Raw genomic sequence first — 18,129 nt, forward strand, 5'->3', positions numbered from 1 at the left:
AGAATGGTCATCTCACCCTTAGCTTCAATCTTGAAGAATCTCACTTGCAGACTCTTGCGTATAATCCACGTACTGTTTTATATATTGATGGAACCGAAATTGTATATGAAAAAATTATCGTGGCGTTCCTGTGATAAAATCCTAGCTACGCCACTGAGATGATAGGGTTCCACAACCGCGCCGTGGATCCAGTTTCTTCAGGCTGACCGCTCGCGTGGTACCAGCTCCGGCACGCCGTAGCGCCAGCTCAGCTGTCGTGCTCGGGAAGACGAGGCGTGGGTGGACCTTGGGAAGGTGCGATAGAGGTAGAGCTCGGCCGCCGTGCTGGGGAAGACGAGGCGAAGGTGGAGCTCTAATTCGCGACTGCTGGCTCGATTCGTATGCTCGCGGCACCAGACTAAATCGAACTGCAATCCACCAAAACAAAAAATAGGTTCACAAAATCAATCTATATTTCCACTAAATAGATGTACAAATAGATCACATCGAACAAGAACCAAGCAACAATGGTGGAGTTGGTGATGTGGGAAGGTAGGTGGTGCTCATGGGAGATTGAAGGATGGTGCTCCCTGTTTGCTTGGCGGAGAACAAAGCTCCTCATGGCACACACCAAAATCGAGCATTAGCGTTGCTCGGCATCTTGCCTGAACACAACCTTGACGCAGTTCACGGCTGCCCCCCTGTTGCGGGATATTTACGTATTTGCCACCGTTGCAAATGGCACTCCTTCATTTGCCACTTTTACGGGAGCTTCTACGGTTTTGCCATCGCGAACGAAACGAAGCAACTGATTTGCCATTTTTGCTGACGTGGCACGCCACGTCCCCGCGACAGCGTGTGATAGGGGTGCCAAAAGACCTATGTGCCCTCGTCTTTCTCCTCCGTTACCCCCCCGGCTAACAGAGACCCGACGCCATCCCCTTCCCCGTCTTCACTTCTCCCCCAGGCCGCCCTCCTCCCTGCCTCCCCGACGAAAAACCCTAGGTCTAGAGCGGCGGCGGCGGCCATCCATCTCCCATTCCCCATCTCCCCCGTTCCCCATCTTCCCCCTTCCCCATCTCCCCCTTCCCTGCGCAGCGGGTCACCAGCGCCCGCTAGTCGTCCCTTCTTCCCCCATCCGCCACGCGCAAGCCATGTCGCAGGTTGGAGCGTCATCAAGTGTGAGGAGGCCAGTTGTAGATGCACTTGTCGGTGAGGAGACGGGCTTACCTTTGATCCAGTGCCCTTTGTGCCGTAGGGCACGGGTAGTTGAGCGGCGCACACAGCAAGATTCGGTGAACTACGGTCGGATATACATAAAATGTCCAAGGAATGATAGATGGGTGAGTTTGATTTCGGTTTTTTAGTTTCGGCATTTGCATTTGATGTTAGACTCATTTTCTTGACTTGATGTTCAGATTGCAGATAAATGTGAGTACTACAGGTGGCAAAGGTTTTATTTCAAAGATTTGGTTGATGCCAAGGTGATTGAAGTGCTTAATTGGGAAGTTGATGACCAAGTTGATGACCAAGAAGTTGAGTCCATGGGGCGTGCAGAGAGGGCAGTTGCAAGTTTGAAATTTGAGAAGGAAGCCATGGAGGCAGGGCTGGATAAAATGATGAATGCCTTGTTGCTGTTGACTGTGCTGCTTGTAGGATTTATGGGTGTTGTTGTTGGGAACATGTTGAAGTAGTAGTAACATTTATGGGTGTTGTTGTTATTGTTGGAAACAATGTATTGTGTCTAGGTGTAATAAATGAAACATCACTTTTGTTTTTGGATCACTGTGTTGATTCCTGAATTTCATTCATGGCCAAGCAATATAGTTCATGGCAAACAGATACAGTTGACAACCAAATAGGTCATGGCAAACAGATACATCCTCATTGCCAACAGAATTTGTTCATGAGCAATGGCCAAGCAATATAGTTCATGTCAAACAGATATACTTGACAGCCAAATAGACATTGTTGATGGCCAACAGATAGTTCATGGCCAACACAAAAGCATAATTCATGGCCAACACAAAACCATAATTCATGGCCAACAGAAAAGCATAATTCATGACCAAACACACAGACATTGTTCATGGCCTAACAAACAAAAGTCACACACAGAGAGTTTAAATTTTTTTGGCGTCTTCTTGACTTTGGTCGCCAGCAACTTCCTTGGGGTCATCTTCTTTGCAACTTTTGGTGCTACTGGTGCCACCACTTCTAATGGTACAGGTTCAAAATCAGCAGCTTCTTCAGCAGGTGGGTCTGGTGGTGCCTCCAAAGCAAGTCTCCTGTGCAATGTAATAGGCTCTTAGCTGCTGCAGTACACATATTATTGAAAATGTTGTTGTGTAGCTGCAATACCAACCTCTTAGGCCTTGATGCTGATGCTTCCAGATGTTGTTGTGCTTGAGCTGCAGCTTCAGCTTCTTCCCTAGTTGCTTTCCTGGCTGCTTTCCTTGCTGATGCTGCTGCAATTGCTTTAGCTTCTTCCCTAGCTGTTGCAGCTCTTGTCCTTGGTGTCCTTTGTGGTGGAACTTGGTCTGGTTCAATAGAAGTGTCATGGTTGGCCTTCTTCCTTCCTGGCTTCACTGCTGCTTTCTTGGTCCTCTTCCTGTAAAACAAGTTTAGTAGTTAGTCATGGCAATATTAGAGCACAAACAAATGATTGGCTTAGTACATACCTTTTCTTGGTCCCAGTGAGCCCACAGTGCCTACTGCCCTTCCTTTTCACTACAGGCTGCACATATGGATTGCCTAGTAGGCTTACCTGACCTCTCCAAGCAAGAGGGAATTCTGTTCTTCCTCTGCCTACCAATGCCTCTCTTCTTCCCTATAGGTGGCAATAGTTTGAAGTCCTTTGCAACTTCAGGCCATTGATTCCTATCTGTGATGTTAGGCCACCCAGCATCATATGCTTGTCTAAATCTTTGCACAGAATATGCCATGTCCACAAACTTTTTATAATCTGGCTGCCTCACAGTGGTTATAACAGCCAATGCATGGGGGCAAGGCTTACCAGTAACCTGCCATTCTCTACATGTACTGTTCATTTAGATAGACCACATGTCTTCTTACTTTCTCATCCTTGTATATCTCAGTCACCTCAGCTTGATGTGGCAGTCCATTGGTGACTTTTAAGTGTCCTATCCCCTTTGAGGCAGCATTAAGTTGATGAATCACAGCAGGGAGAATAACTCCATTTAAAGCTCTTCCAATCCTCCTCCTCCTTTCAAACATGACCACACCTTTCTCTCTGATAGCATCTACCAGACAGTGTAGTGGCAGGTCCTTGAATTCTTTGATCCATGCATTCCAAGACTCAACCAAATTGTTGAGGATGTAGTCACATTTGATGTCTGGAGAGAACTTGGATCTAGCCCACAAGAGATTATGGTGCTCTTCTAACCATTTTCCTACTTCAGGGCTAGCTTCCAAGACTTTACTCATAAAATAATTGTGCTTTCCAGCTGAGTAAGCTCTTGCAGCAGGCCACATGTTTTCAGCATATATATTTCCTGTGAACTTCTTCTTCATGTTTTCCATCAAGTGCCTGAAACATTCCCTCTATTCAGCCCATGGGAAAATATGCTTGACAACAGATTCTAGGCCCTTACAAGCATCAGTACAAATAGCCATTCTTGGAAGTACTCCAATGGCCTTGCCTAACTGCTCCATGAACCAAATCCAATTTTCCTTGGTCTCTGAATCAAAAAACCCAAAAGCCAAAGGGAACATCCAATTATGACCATCTAAAGCTAAGGCTGCAGGCATATGTCCATTCCACTGCCCATTCAAAGCTGTGGAGTCTATACTAATGTAAGGTCTGCACCCATACAAGAACCCATCTATACTACCTCTGAAAGCACAAAAAAATATGTTGAAGTGGTGCTTCTCTCCAACTTTGACAGTATCTATCTCAACTACACTACCAGGCTGCCTCAACTCAACTTCTGCCTTAAACCTATACAACCAATCAAATGAATCATCCTACTTACCAAATAATTTGTCAGCTGCTCTCTGCCTACCATACCAAACTGTCTGGTAGTTGATCTTAATCTTGTACTTGTCCTCCAATGCTTCCTTCACATCTGCAGCACCCATTCTAGGCTTCCTCTTGAGCAAAGGTATGGCCCTCTCAGCCACCCATGCTTGATTGGCCATTTTGCCCAGCACTCTGCTTCTTGAAGCACACTTATGAAGCTCATTGTTTATTTGGACCTGCAGGACATAAAGATTTGTTAGCTCAAGATCAAACAAATAGTAAGGTTAAGTTAGTCAAACATTACAACACATGTAAGTTAGTAAATGTACCCTGACAGAACCATCAGCTTTTGTTCTAGCTCTAATAACCCATGGACACCCTTTAGCCAAGCAATGCCCCCTGAATCTTTCTTTGTCTGACTTCTCAGTTCCCGGCTCAAACTCATTGACTATAACATGCTGCCTCACTGCCAATCTGAAATCTACCATGTTAGGATAGATTGTGCCCACCCTCATGTCTGGGTTGTCTCTATCCCACTCAAGTATTGGCTCTGAAGGTTCATTGTCATCAACATTAATTCCAGCCTCATGCATCTCTGCTTGTACATCAGGAGGAATGTCAGGGATAGCAGGGTCATCTTCTGCTGCTGCTTGTGCTGCTGCCTGAGCTGCTGCCTCATCTGCTGCTTTGAAGCCCATTGCCTCATAAACCCTGTCCTCATCAGCCAAAACATAAGCTTCACCATCTTGTTGAGTCTCTGGCAGTATAGTCAGTGTACTCCAATCAACAATTTCTGGTTGGGCTTGCTCATGTTGTGCTGGAGATGTACAATTTTCACTTGCACCTTCATTTGTTACTCCAGAATTGCCTACTGACCCTGCACAACTGTTAACATTCTGGTACCCTTCATTCCATCTGTCCACAACTTCTACCCTAACATTTGCTACTCCAACATTCCATCTGTGCTTAATCATTGACTCAAAATGCTCATTTTTTCTAACCTTCCACTCAGCTTCACTGTCAACATCCATAGACCACACTGCAATTGTCTGACTAGATTCCCAGTATATCTTGCTATCCATTTCAACAACAAAACTATCCAGATTATACCCACTGCATCTATCAAACCATAGCACATGTTCTTGTTCATCAATTTCTACAATACCAGACTCCGCACATGTCTTATACTTTTGCCGTAGCTGGAGGATAGCGATGGCAGGAGGACGAGACGGACAAGAACATGGAGGCGGCGACCTGCGGGTGCGGACTGGTAGAGGAGGCTGGGCTCGAGGCGATGATGTCACTCGCGAGCGTCGGCAACCAGCAGACCGGTGACGGGAAGGACGGCGCGGGGACGTGAGGATGCGACCTATCCCCGAGCCACGCTGGCCGTGGACGCGCCCGGGCACGCCACACGCGAATCCGGTGGCCGCGGCAGCGTCCCGGCCTCCCGCCTACGCCACGGCCGCTGCCTCGCGCCGCTTTGCCGCAGCCGCACCCAGGCCCCACCCGCCCCGCACGTCGTCCGCCGCCGTCGCGTGCGAGGACGTGCTGCGCCACGACCTGGAGGCAGCCTTGCGTCGAATCCATACCGCCGGTGTTAGCCCAGCCCAACGCGTCGTTGGATCTGGGCCTCGTGGGGATGAGAGAGAGGGGAGAAGAGGAGAGAGGGAGGAGGAGCTACCGGTGGCGGGCGACCAACGGGGCGGCGGGACGAGGCGACCGGGCCCGGCGTGGGTGTGGGCGCGAGCTGCCCTGACTCGGTGCGGCCAGCGGGACGGCAAGGGAAGGCAGCCTGCACAGGGGCAGGCACGGGGGGCGAGCGGCATGCGGCACACCCGCGGCGACCGCCGCCTCACCCCGCACATCGCCCGCTGCAGCGGCCGTGGCAATGTATCCGGTGGAGATTCTTTCGCAGTGGAGAAGAAACGGAAGAGCTCGAGAGGCTTCCAGTTAGGGATGGATAAGGATGTATGGAAATTCGAATTATTCGTATTCCTGTCTAAAATGTTAATATGGATATCCGTAAATACACATTTGATTTTAATATGAATCGTATCTGTCTAGAATGTTAATATGGATATCCGTAAATACGTATTCAATTTTAATATGAATGTCAAATGGATATATCCGAATTCGATTTTAATATTTTTCTCTATCCGATTAAAGATTCGTATTTGATAAAAATGTGAAATATCCAACACTATCCGTATCCGCGAAGAGTAAAGTACCCCCATGAAATCATCTAAAACTTATTTCTATGACTAATTACTGATGATAAATGATGTTAACTTTAATATTACTAATAAAGTAATTGTGTACACCATTTCAAGTATTAAAAGGTTATCTATTTGACAAATGACTAATTATTTTAGTCTAATATTACTAGTGATATATAGTGAATAATGATAATGTTTAGCTAATTTTAATGTGGCTAATCATATTAATTTTAAATACATTATCCTATTTTATTTCATGAATAAATTATATTTATATGTATTAATGTAGTTATTTTCTTATTAAATAATTTATATATTTATGGAATTATTTATTTAAATGATATTCATTTGATATATATTTAATAATTGAAATATTTATTAATAAATATATTATTTTTAATAAGCTACTATTGTGTGCTATCCTCATAATTTTATAAAACCATCGATAAAACAAATTGATACTCGATATGACGCTATGTTCCAACTTCCAAGTTGAGTAAGTATCCGAATGTGAATTTGGATTCGAACTATTCGTTTTGTATTCGTATCTGATATGATTCATATTCGTATCCAAATTTAAATTAAAATATGGTAAATAGTGATATCCAAATTCGATTCCATGCGTATTCGATCCGAATCCGTCCCTACTTCCAGTGCGATGAGGACACGTAGACCTAGGACCTCGAGTTTGATTTCCTGGAAACACGAGGGCTTAAACAAAAAATATCCGCGCCCGCTGATGGGTAGCTAGCCGTCGGATCGCGATCGGACGGCAGGAATTGTTTTCACTGGTGTGGCCAGCCTGCCTGCGCGCCGACGGCGCCACAAATCATAAGGAGAGATTATGCTTGTACTGGATTCGTCAAACTCATGCCTATGTGCTGTATAGTTAAAAGACTCGAGGTCTGCAACAACATTGTTTTGTGCTCTCATGCTCTCAATGGTAAATACTCAAAAGGGTCATGGAATCTACAATGACCTTGTTTCGATATCCTCATGGTCAAAGTCTGATCTGGACGTGAGAACCAAGCAAAAGCGTTAATGTTTAGGGAAGGTGTGGTTGTAAGCTTGCCCCCTACGGACGACAATACAGGTTTTGCACTCTATGCTTGTCGTAAAGAATTTATTATTTTCTGTTAGTAGTAGGCAGCAAGCTCATTGATATTGAGGTGCCAATGGCTTCATCAATGGATGTGTACTCTTAGGCCTTCTTCAACAATACTATATAAGTTAGCTCATAGAAATCCACCTTATCATTTTGCTTACATGGAAGAGAGAGAATGTGAGGAGAGAAAGTGTGTCATCTCTTCTTCAAGAGATAGCTCATGGAAAGAATTGGACTTCATGTTTTATTAATTTGAAAGAGATTGTGGGATCTCATATGTTTTGAACAATGTGCTATAAGATAGATCATTGGAGAAGTAATATCTTTGCTATCTTGAGGTGGACATGTTTAGAGCTTGTGCATTAACTCAACCATTGGAGAAGATCTTATACGAGCATGCATATGCAGAGAGATGAAATAATTTTAATCCGGGTGCATGATGGTTCAAGTTAGAAGTTGGGGCAGGCCAAGCTATTATCGATCATTAACAAGATTCTCTCCGATTCTCTCCAAAAAGGCGGCACAGATCTCTATAAGTGTATTAGCTCTCGTTAGGACATGTACAACGGTATAGAAGACCACTGCCTGCGAATATTTACCACGTCACACACAGACAATAAAAGATAGTTTACACAGTAATTTGTGGTCTGTAAACTATTTAATTCATGCATAGATCCATAAATCATGATGATCAAGTAGAATCATGATCTTTGTATACCATATTGTTGCTTATTTGACGAAATACATTGTGTATACCATTGAGAGAGTACACCTTATTCAGAGGGACTGCAACGTAACTTTTTGTTTTTATTTATGCCCTTTTTCCTTACTACAAGAACTCCCCGTGATTTCTAACTCTACTAAGGGTTATTTTGTAAAATGGCAAAGATATTTTGTCGAACTACCTCATCTCTCCCGTTGACTACTCGTATCGAAACTCTCTCTCTCTCTCCTCGATCTCTCGATCTGGCGATGCTGCCAGCGGCGAGGCACTCCGGCAGGTTCCAGCGGATCGTCATGGGCGGCACGGTGTCCGGCAGCCAGCGCGGCTCGGCTTGAGCAGCGTAGCGCGGTGGCGGCAGCGTCCGGCGTGGCTTGGGCATCGGGAGGCGCGGCGGGCCGGCGGGCTGGTGGCGCGGAGCAAGCGGCCAGCGCCCACGACGAGCACGCAGCGGTAGGCTACTCCGCCTTTGCTGATTTTCCCCGCCAAAAGAAGCATAGCCGCAGTAGATCACAGATCAGGCAGCGCTGTTGCCGGGACGAGAGGATGCATATTGCTTCTCGGAGCAGGAGCGCCTGCATGCGGCATGCCGTCGTCTCACCAGACGACGATTCCCTTCTCCCTCTTCATTAATCAGTGTTCATGTTGATTTGCTTATGTAGAGCTATAAAGATGGCATCATCTCTGGGTTGTACATGGATTCACGCACACTAGTTTACTTTTTTATGGCAGGGTAGTAATATCAAAGACGGAAGTGAGAGAGAAGGAAGAGGAGTTACCGTTGTTTTCTCTGATTGGTGGGCCCGTCATGGCTCGCTAGGACGCGCTCGCGTGCAAACTTGTTCACTGCACACGATCTGTCACCAGTGCTGCTTCTCGTTTCAGGTACGACCTTAATCTTGCGCCTATTGTACCCCTACTCACTCTTGGGGGGGGGGGGGGGGGTGCTTACTGGTAATAAGCTTCTCTTCATCTGATCCGTATGTGGTAACATGTTGATAGAATGCTATTCTTCTGTTTTCCCAGCAGATCAGCATATCTCTCCTCATTTGCTCATTAATTTGTACCAGCACAAAAGAACAAGCTACAGGGCACAAGTATGGAAGAACCAGTGGAGCTAACGTTTCAGGATTTACGAGAAATTACAGATGATTTCTCGGAGGAGCGGATAGTTGGGGCAGGAGGATTTGGAATAGTTTACAAGGTATGGTCTGGGCCTGCTTTGTTGTGAATAAATCTGATCTGAGACATTGAGACAGCATACCTGTCTGCCTCACTAGATATTGCTATGCAAAGTGGGCGACATACATACTTACTGCTAAACTTTTTGCCGCAACCTTATCAAATGTGGTAATACTATGCAATAACAAGCAAAACAAAGCCAGGACGATTGTTATATTTTTCTGCTTATCAAATATAATTTAAAAATCAGTATGTATAAATATGCTGAACTTACATTATTGAGTGGATATCACGTTTCTCTTACAGGGAGTGACTAAACATGGAGTGGATGTTGCTGTAAAGATACTTCGTCGTGGCAGTAATCCAGATCTTGACTTCAAGCAGTTTCAAAACGAGTTTTATAACCTCATGAAGGTCAAGCATGAAAATATTGTACAATTTCTTGGTTATTGCTATGAAATAGAGACAACACGTAGCGAATGCAATGGAATAATAGTGCGTATTGAGGAGACACATGGGGCACTCTGCTTTGAGTATATGCACAATGGGAGCCTTAAAAATCATCTTTCTGGTATGCTTCTTCTCCATTTTCATTGTCATGGAAAGAAATGTTCCTGCATGTTTCCATTCAGTTGATTGACAATCCTTCTGTTTGCTACTGCAGATGAGTCTTCCAGACTTGACTGGCATACACGGTACAAAATTATTAAAGGAACATGTGAAGGTTTAAGATATATTCATCAGACAGAATCTCTTCTACACCTAGACCTAAAACCTGACAACATATTACTAGATCAGGACATGGTGCCAAAGATTGCGGACTTTGGTTTATCCAAGATCTTTGGTGATGATCTAACAAGGACAACAAAAAGTCCTTTAGGAACACCGTAAGTCGAGTGCATCATGTGAATACATCTTTTTCTAATCACAGAATTGTTCATGTATTACAATTGAATTCTTCGCATGTGATGCATTGCAGTGGATTCCAGCCACCAGAATTCATCGACAAAGGAGAAATCTCAGAAAAGTTCGACATATTCAGCTTGGGTGTCATAATAATAAAGATAGTGTCAGGACCAGAAGGCTACCCCAAATGCCAATACATGCCTTCGGAAGAATTTATTGATCAGGTGAGAAATGACGTTTCTTTCGAATAAGATCAAAATTTTAATAAGATGATATGTCATATTCAAATTTGGATTGTGCTAGAGCCCATCTTGACAGCCCAATTTCTCAGGTCAAAGGAAACTGGAGGAAGAGATGGCAGACAAGCAGTATCGATTCCTTACTTGAATCAGCATGGTGCCGCCAAGTAGAGACATGCACTAAAATAGCATTATTGAACTGCTTGGAGAAAGATAGCCAAAAAAGACCTCATATTGTCAAGATCATCAATATGTTAAATGAGACAGAAACTAATAATTATGAGGTAATCAATACCATAGCTTTCTTTTACGTGAGAATTTTGTTGTAAAGGCATATAGTGAAATATATAAACTAATTTATACGTGAAAACTGACAAATTGTAGCGGTATATTATTTTTATGACTACAATTTGTTTTGCCATGGCAAATGTTTTAGTGGGCAATATTTTGAAAGTTGGTTGCAATGTGAAAATATCAGCACCATGACTTAATAGTTTGTTCTAATAATTTTTTATTTACCTATTGAGACATTTTCCAGCCAATACTGCCAATTTAGAGGATTTATTTTTTGGGGGGCAATTTATATCTTCGACTCAACATATTACATTACTAGGTAGGGATTAGTTGGATGATTATGTGGCATAAACCACACGCCATTAGATATCACTAAACCATTGTTAAACTAAGGTGTGGATGATAAATGCATGGTTTAATTAGTTAAGGGGTTGATTTGCACCAAATGGAGCATGAGGGGTGAATGTCACACTTTTCCAATACTTGAGGGACGAAAAATACACTTTTTCCTTTCTACAGTAATGATATTTTTTTCGATAAATTATAAAGTCAGTTACGCATGGCTCGCAACGCCTTGGGAGATACTAGAGCATGCCCCGTGTGTGGAACCATGACGGGTCGTCGACTGAAGGTGGAAGCAGACCTCTCAGCCAGCGGCCGTACACACGAGTATGCATGGCAACGCACTTCCTGCTGGCACCTGCTAGCTGTCTTCTTGGTTGTCCTGTGACTGCCCTTTGTTATCGTTGCTCCGGCCCTTGCAAGGAAGGCCAGCCATGTATGTGTCTGACCAGTGACCAAGCGTTGCCGCTCGGGCAAACCATTCATCGTCCTTGGCTGCCGGGTTCCATAGTTCCATCCCAGTTCTGTGTAGTAGGTGCAGGGGTTGAGACTTGAGAGGACGTTTTGGTCACTCATTACATGTGCAAACTAAGCAGTTTTCATTTTCCGTTTGGAAAAGCATGTATTAATATTCTCGCATGGTTTGTGAGAGCAATAGTAGACGTCGATTGGTTATTTGCAGTTACTTGTGGTTACACTGATGTAAATCACCAGTGTTTGGAAAAAATATGAGCAGTTATGCTGCTATCAGACTGATTATTTTGCATTGTTGTCGATGTGACTATATAACAGGTCTTCGTTTGTTGTCAACATTACAGGAGAGACAGATTTTTCAGCCTCCCGAGAATGGACACAATACTGTGTGCGGGACGACAATGCATAATAAGATGGAGCTGATAGAGGAACATAAAGTGATCACTGATGTTGGGGAAGATCTAATTGTAGGCAGGGGCGAAGAGAAAAATAAAATAGTGGCTTCTTTACTTGAGAGCATCAAGTCAGCGAAGATCGTCATCCTTCCTATATATGGTATTGGAGGAATTGGCAAGACAACCTTTGCGAAACTAATTTACAATCATACAAATTTCAAATATTACTCTCACGTCTGGGTCTATGTGTCCCAGAGATTTGACTTAAAGGAAATTGGTAAATCTATAGATTCACAGCTATCTGGGGAGGAGAACCAAGCTAATGAGCAGCTAATAAGTAAGGAAATTCTGATTGTCTTAGATGATTTTTGGGAGGATAATCCAATTAAAATAGAGGAGTTGAAGGATATGCTATATCGTGGTGATAGCATTAAAACAGTCATTGTTTTAGTAACTACACGGAGTGCAGACATTGCCCAGAAAATTTGCAGAAACATTGAACCATATCAGATAGAGTCCTTGACAGATGAAATGTGCTGGGATATAATTAAAGAGAAAAGTGGTTTGAAGGGTGTACATGGCAAAGAAAATGAAAATTTGGTGGATATAGGAAAAAAGATTGCCCAGAAGTGTGGAGGTGTGGCCTTAGCAGCTCAAACTCTTGGATTCATGTTGCGGTCCATCAAACACGATGAATGGATCACAGTGAAAAACAGTGATATCTGGAATGAAACTATTTCAGAGGATACCTCTTTGCCGCAACATGTTCTTGCATCCTTGAAATTAAGTTATGCTTTCAGTATGGATGACTTCTTGAAGAAATGTTTTACCTATTGTGCAATCTTCCCAAAGGGTCACCGGATAGTTAAATATGATCTAATCTACCAATGGATTTCTCTAGGTTTCATTATGCCTACGAAAATATTGTCCACCTTGCAGCTCTGTGAGAAGTATATTGTGCGCCTGCTGGGACTGACTTTCCTTCAACATTCAACATCAGCAAAGGTGAGTTATCTATGGCTACTATTACAGGCTTTTTCATGTTATCTCCTTGTAACAATTGATATGTAACTTATGTAATACGCATTTTAACAATAGAGGAGTAGGCCAACATGAACTAACAACGTAGCAGTAGTTCAGATTGGCAAAACAAAATGTGAACAGCATTTGTTTCCGATAAATACTCCCCCTTATTACAGTACGCTTAAACCACAGCGAAGCTTTTACATACGCATCTTTTAGCCATTTCCTGCTCTTCGAAGTCAGTGCTGGAGTAGGAAAATACGTGGAATCACTTTGTTTTGAATTGAGAATTCAATGTGAAAGCACTGTATATGTGATCCTTTTATTTTAAACATTGTGGATGAACCACGTGGCACACTACTACAAAGACCATCATCTGTGCCCGCGCTTAACCATCATTCGTACCAGTTTCTAGAGCCTGCACTACAAGAATGGCATGGATGAGGAGCTTTGTCCATGCCAAGTAAAAAGGTGGAACGGATAGTTATTGATACCGGACCCTTATAAGGAGCTAGCACGGATACTCAATATATCATCGTCCTTGTTTTAGCGCTGGTAGGAATATGATTATATTGCTTCGGTTGTTTTTTAGGGACCGGTAAGAATATTAGCATATCCTTACCGGTGCTGATCTACGAGACGACAATATTATTGTTGGTTGGTCCAAAAAAATACAAATTTTAGATTCTTTCATATTATCAAACACTAAATATTAGTACTTGTTTGGTTCTTCAACATCCACAGCACGAAATTTAAACTAACATCAAATTAACTATAACAACATATGTGCACGGCCAGCCTCAAGAAGCTGAGATTAGGCCTCACTGATGACGAGCTTCTTGACGCGGTGGAATATCTCATTATCTCACACTCGTTCCACCACACCCAGGAGTGGCCATGGAACCTGGCCGCGTCCTCAGGCAAAGGAAGCTTGAGATAGAAGACATGGCCATGATCATCATTGGGCACTATCTTGCAATTGTAGTTCCCCATCACCTGAGCAACGCAGACGCTTGAGGTGATGAAGGGCTCGAAGTGGTTCCTCGTCATGTAGGCGATTACGATGAGATTTTGACCTCCATCCCACACCCGAAGCTACTGGAGCACGCGGCAAGAGACAATCATCTCCTCAACTGGTGCCATCGCCGCCATTCTCTGCCTCTCCTGCAGCATTGGATCATCATAAGGTCAATAATAAAATCAGAAAAACATGGAGCAGATGATCGGCATAAGAACAAGCTGATAATAGGCAACACCTATGGCGATGATTGATGATGCTACAGATGAACAAACTAGCAGTGCAAGTGCCAAGATTAAGGCCAGATGAGTACACAGCAGTAGCTATATATGCGGCAACAAACTTGCAGTGCAAGATGAAAGCCGTCAACCTTCCGGGTTCATGAATTCACATTGCCCACGCTCCGAGAGAAGCTGATGAGTTATTCCTCTTTGTCCACTAACACTCGTATCGGTCAAAATTCACACCACTACATTAAATACCTATTCTAATCGGTTTAATTCTAAGCCGGCTAGAATATACAAATATATGTGCTGGTGCTAAATTCCACCGGCATGTTTGTGTAATAAAAAGAAAAAAAGTAAAGCAAATATAATACGTGCAAATTAATTATTTACATAAATTGCAACCAGTTCATTACAAATAAGTACATATATAAAATTTAATTAAATACAACTGATCAATACATCTGCCTAGGATGTCCGGCTAACTCATGGTCACTGTCGTGGATTCGGAGTTTCTTCATCCGCGTGAAAGCAACGAACTCCTTGTAGAAACACCAGGCGTGACCATGCAGTTTGTTGACGTCCGTAGAAAATGGAAGTAAGGTGATGTAGGTGTCGGCGATGGCTGCTCCCCCATTGTCATCGTCCTTTGTGATCTTCCAGTCCTTGTATGTGCCCAGGCACGTGCTGATGCACATGCTTGCGGTGACCAAAGGATCGAAATGCTGCAGGACGCGGCGGGAGATGAACATCTCCGCGATAGGCTGGTGGCGGTATCCTTTGGCGCGCCATTGCTTTGATCTTCTTGAAAGAGGGGTAAGTAGAAATGCAAAGATGGAGAGAGAGACTTTTGGAGTGTGAGTAGATCGTGCAGGTACTTGGAGTGGTTGGGCCTTTAAATATACAGGGTGGAAGGATATGAAGGGCTTGAATTTCTTGATTTCACACGCCATCGTCAAAGAGACCACAGTGGTTCAACTCTTCTCTCTCAACTTCACACCCGCCATCAAAAGATACCTCTTCAACTCCTCTCTCGACTATCGCGCGTGTAACCATTCAAATTCGTCCCAATCGGTCAAAATTCAAACCGCTATATTAAATAACTATTCTAATCGGTTGATTTTCAAACCGGCTAAAATATTGAAATATATCTGTCGGTGCGTATTGGCACTGGTGCGTTTAAGTAAACTGCCGGCATGAAACAACACCGGCAAGTTTATATCTTTATTTGTGTCGGTTCTTGTTTGCGCCGGTGCGAATAGACTAAATGCTATACATTTTAAGTAGTGTTGAGGAACCTTACACTATGTACTTTTGATGCAGACTTATGGAACGTATGGTGAACATGACACCTTCTTCACTATGCACGACCTGGTGCATGACTTGGCAGTTTCAGTCCTTGGTGACAGAATTCTATATCAGAGCAAACAAGGCAACGATGGGGGGAGCATCTGCCGCTATGCATTGCTCCATGACAGTAGCAAGCCACTAGAGTCATGGACGACTTTTCCTGACAGGCTATGGGCACTGCATTTTCTGAACTGTCAGTGGATCGATGTACATGGTGCTGCATTTGAACTTGGTGAGTCCTTGCGAGTGTTGGATTTAAGCGAGTGCTCGATACAGAAGTTGCCAGATTCTATTGGTCTACTGAAGAGGTTGAGGTATCTTAATGCTCCAAGGATCCGGGAACGGATGCTTCCAGAATGCATCACTAAGCTCTCGAAGTTGATGTATCTCAGTCTTCGCGGATCTTGTTACATCCTAGAACTACCAGAGTCGATTGGGGAAATGGAAGGTCTGGTGCATCTTGATTTATCAGGTTGCTTGGGAATAAAAACACTGCCAGCATCATTTGGTAATCTTACAAGTTTGGAGCATGTGGATTTTGCAAATTGCAAAAATGTCACAGGAGTATCAAAATGTCTGGCTAGCTTTACAAAACTGCAACATTTGAACTTATCAAACTGTGAAAGTATTGGAGACTTACCAAGAGCATTTGGCAGCCTCACAGAATTGCAATACTTGAACTTATCAGACAGCTCATACCTTTCTGGAAACAAACTTACTATGCCAGAGTACCTGGGCTCACTCACCAAATTGAAATATCTTCTGGGCTCCCTCACCAAACTCAAATATCTAAACCTGTCTTCAAGTAATATCTATGTAAACCTGTCCCCAGGCAATCAACAGCGCATCATCAGCTCGCCTGAAGCTTTCGGTAGCCTCACTGAACTCAAGTATTTGAACTTGTCACATCACTGTTTTATGGGAAAATTGCTACCATCGTTTGGGAATCTTTGTAACTTGGTGCATCTTGACTTATCATACTGTTATCCTCTTCGAGGTCTTCCAGGAGCTTTGAATGGGCTTACCAAGCTCCAATATTTGGATTTATACAAGTGCTCCGGTTTTGATGTCATGGAATGGCTACAAGACGCTTTTGGTAATCTCAGTGAACTTCAACATTTAAATTTAGGCTGCTGCATCGGAGAAATATCTTATCATCCAGACAAAATAAATGCTCTCCTGGGGTGGATCTGTAATCTTACCAATCTAGAGTACCTGAGTCTTCGTGAGAATGATACCATTTATAGCATACCTGAAACTCTTGCTAACCTCAGGAAGTTACATACACTGGACCTTTCGTTTTGCAGTAGCCTGCAGAGGCTGCCGGCAAGTATATCTGAAATTGAAAGCTTGAAGTTTCTATATACTATGGAATGTTGGAAGTTGGATAGATCCACCCTGCCTAGTCAATGCATGAGCATCTCAAGAATTCCACCGCATTTTGTGGCCCATAATGGTGATGGTGAATCTAGCAGCTATGTTTTTCAGTACGAGGATGGAAATCCTGCTCGGCTAAAGATAAGTAGGCTTGAAAATGTGAAGTCGGCAAGAGAGGCACGTACAATAAAGCCCGTAGAGAAGAGACATATTACACAATTAGCATTAGAATGGACTAGAGATGCAAAGAGATTAGTGGAAGACGCAGAAGTTCTGAGGGAACTAGAGCCACCGCACAGGATTTCAATGTTCCGCCTACATGGTTATAATAGCGTCAGCTTTCCATCCTGGGTGATGCACTTTGGTGCTTATTTACCTCATCTGACATTTTTTGAGATGCGGGACTTGCCCAATTGCAACAGCCTACCACCACTTGGTCAGTTACCAAACCTCGAGGATCTGCACATCGGAGGAATGGACAGCATTAAGGAGATTGGCGCGGACCTGTACGGGGGACCAAGAGCATTTCCTCGACTCGAGAACTTTTGCATACATGGTATGAAATGGCTGGAAGTGTGGAACACGGTCAACTCCGTGTTCCCCTGCCTCAGTTACGTATCGATTATTGATTGCCCAAGATTGAGGTTCAAAGGACGCCCGCCACGAAGTATGCACGACAACTTGGAGTTGTCGATACGCCGTAGTGATGAAGTAATGTTGTCGTCATGGGTGAACATAGGCCACGCTACTGATTCCACAGTCAAAAATCTTGAGGTGATTAGCTGTTTGCTGCCTCTGTATCAGTGGAGATTGCTTCGCCACCTCCCTTGCCTCCGGGTTTTAACGATTGAGGACTGCAGTGATATCTCAGATGACTATCGCATCTCACATGACGCTCACCGGATTTTCTTTGCCATCCCACGTCTCTCACGTCTCTCAGCTCTCACAGTCAGGCCCGGCCCTGAGGGGGTCGAGCTGTGCGGCCAATCTGAGGACTGCAGATCGATAAGATTGATGTCCTTTGATCCAGAGAAAGAGGCCATACCAACTCTGGCTGAAGCTGCTCCACTCCAAAACTTCATGAGCCGGACCCTGCGGCATCGGTAGCTGACATTACCCATCGTCGTAGTGTCGCTGTGTGTACGTACCGCACACGGTGCCACCGCCGCCGCAACACGAGGGGCGTCCTCATGAGTTGGGTGTGCCTCCATTGGACACGCCACCCATCCGCCCTCGCCCCATTTTGAAGCGGTGTGCGCCAGCTAGTCTCGTCGGTGTGGTACTTTTGCGTCGCCATTC

The 18,129-nt window shown here is 44.0% G+C and overlaps 1 protein-coding gene and 1 pseudogene across 4 annotated transcripts; one reads left to right on the top strand and one right to left on the bottom strand.

The window, feature by feature from the left end:
- Positions 1-2,196: 2,196 nt before the first annotated feature.
- On the bottom strand, positions 2,197-5,043 carry LOC140223458 (uncharacterized; annotated as a pseudogene).
- A 3,185-nt stretch (positions 5,044-8,228) lies between these two features.
- Positions 8,229-18,053, top strand: LOC117863746 (uncharacterized). 4 transcript variants are annotated; one of them, XM_034747576.2, is made up of 10 exons: positions 8,229-8,459; positions 8,739-8,891; positions 9,036-9,210; positions 9,495-9,759; positions 9,853-10,075; positions 10,168-10,318; positions 10,426-10,617; positions 11,788-12,843; positions 15,427-16,324; positions 16,460-18,053. In XM_034747576.2, exons 3-10 carry the CDS (start codon positions 9,106-9,108, stop codon positions 17,935-17,937), a joined length of 4,368 nt encoding a protein of 1,455 aa, XP_034603467.1. In that variant the 5' UTR covers positions 8,229-8,459; positions 8,739-8,891; positions 9,036-9,105; the 3' UTR covers positions 17,938-18,053. The 4 variants fall into 4 exon arrangements, with proteins under 4 accessions (XP_034603467.1, XP_034603465.1, XP_034603464.1 ...); XM_034747574.2 differs by having other exon boundaries at positions 9,033-9,210; positions 15,427-18,053; XM_034747573.2 differs by having other exon boundaries at positions 15,427-18,053.
- The last annotated feature ends 76 nt before the right edge of the window (positions 18,054-18,129 follow it).

This window comes from Setaria viridis, chromosome 7, assembly GCF_005286985.2.
Source record: "Setaria viridis chromosome 7, Setaria_viridis_v4.0, whole genome shotgun sequence".
NCBI lineage: Eukaryota > Viridiplantae > Streptophyta > Magnoliopsida > Poales > Poaceae > Setaria > Setaria viridis.

What these genes read in the sequence shown, in the direction of transcription:
- LOC117863746 (XM_034747574.2), top strand. Translation starts at nt 9,106, where the DNA reads ATGGAAGAACCAGTGGAGCTAACGTTTCAGGATTTACGAGAAATTACA. An exon ending in GATTTGGAATAGTTTACAAG is followed by an intron (nt 9,211 to 9,494) that starts GTATGGTCTGGG and finishes TTTCTCTTACAG; the next exon opens with GGAGTGACTAAACATGGAGT. An exon ending in AAAAGTCCTTTAGGAACACC is followed by an intron (nt 10,076 to 10,167) that starts GTAAGTCGAGTG and finishes GATGCATTGCAG; the next exon opens with TGGATTCCAGCCACCAGAAT.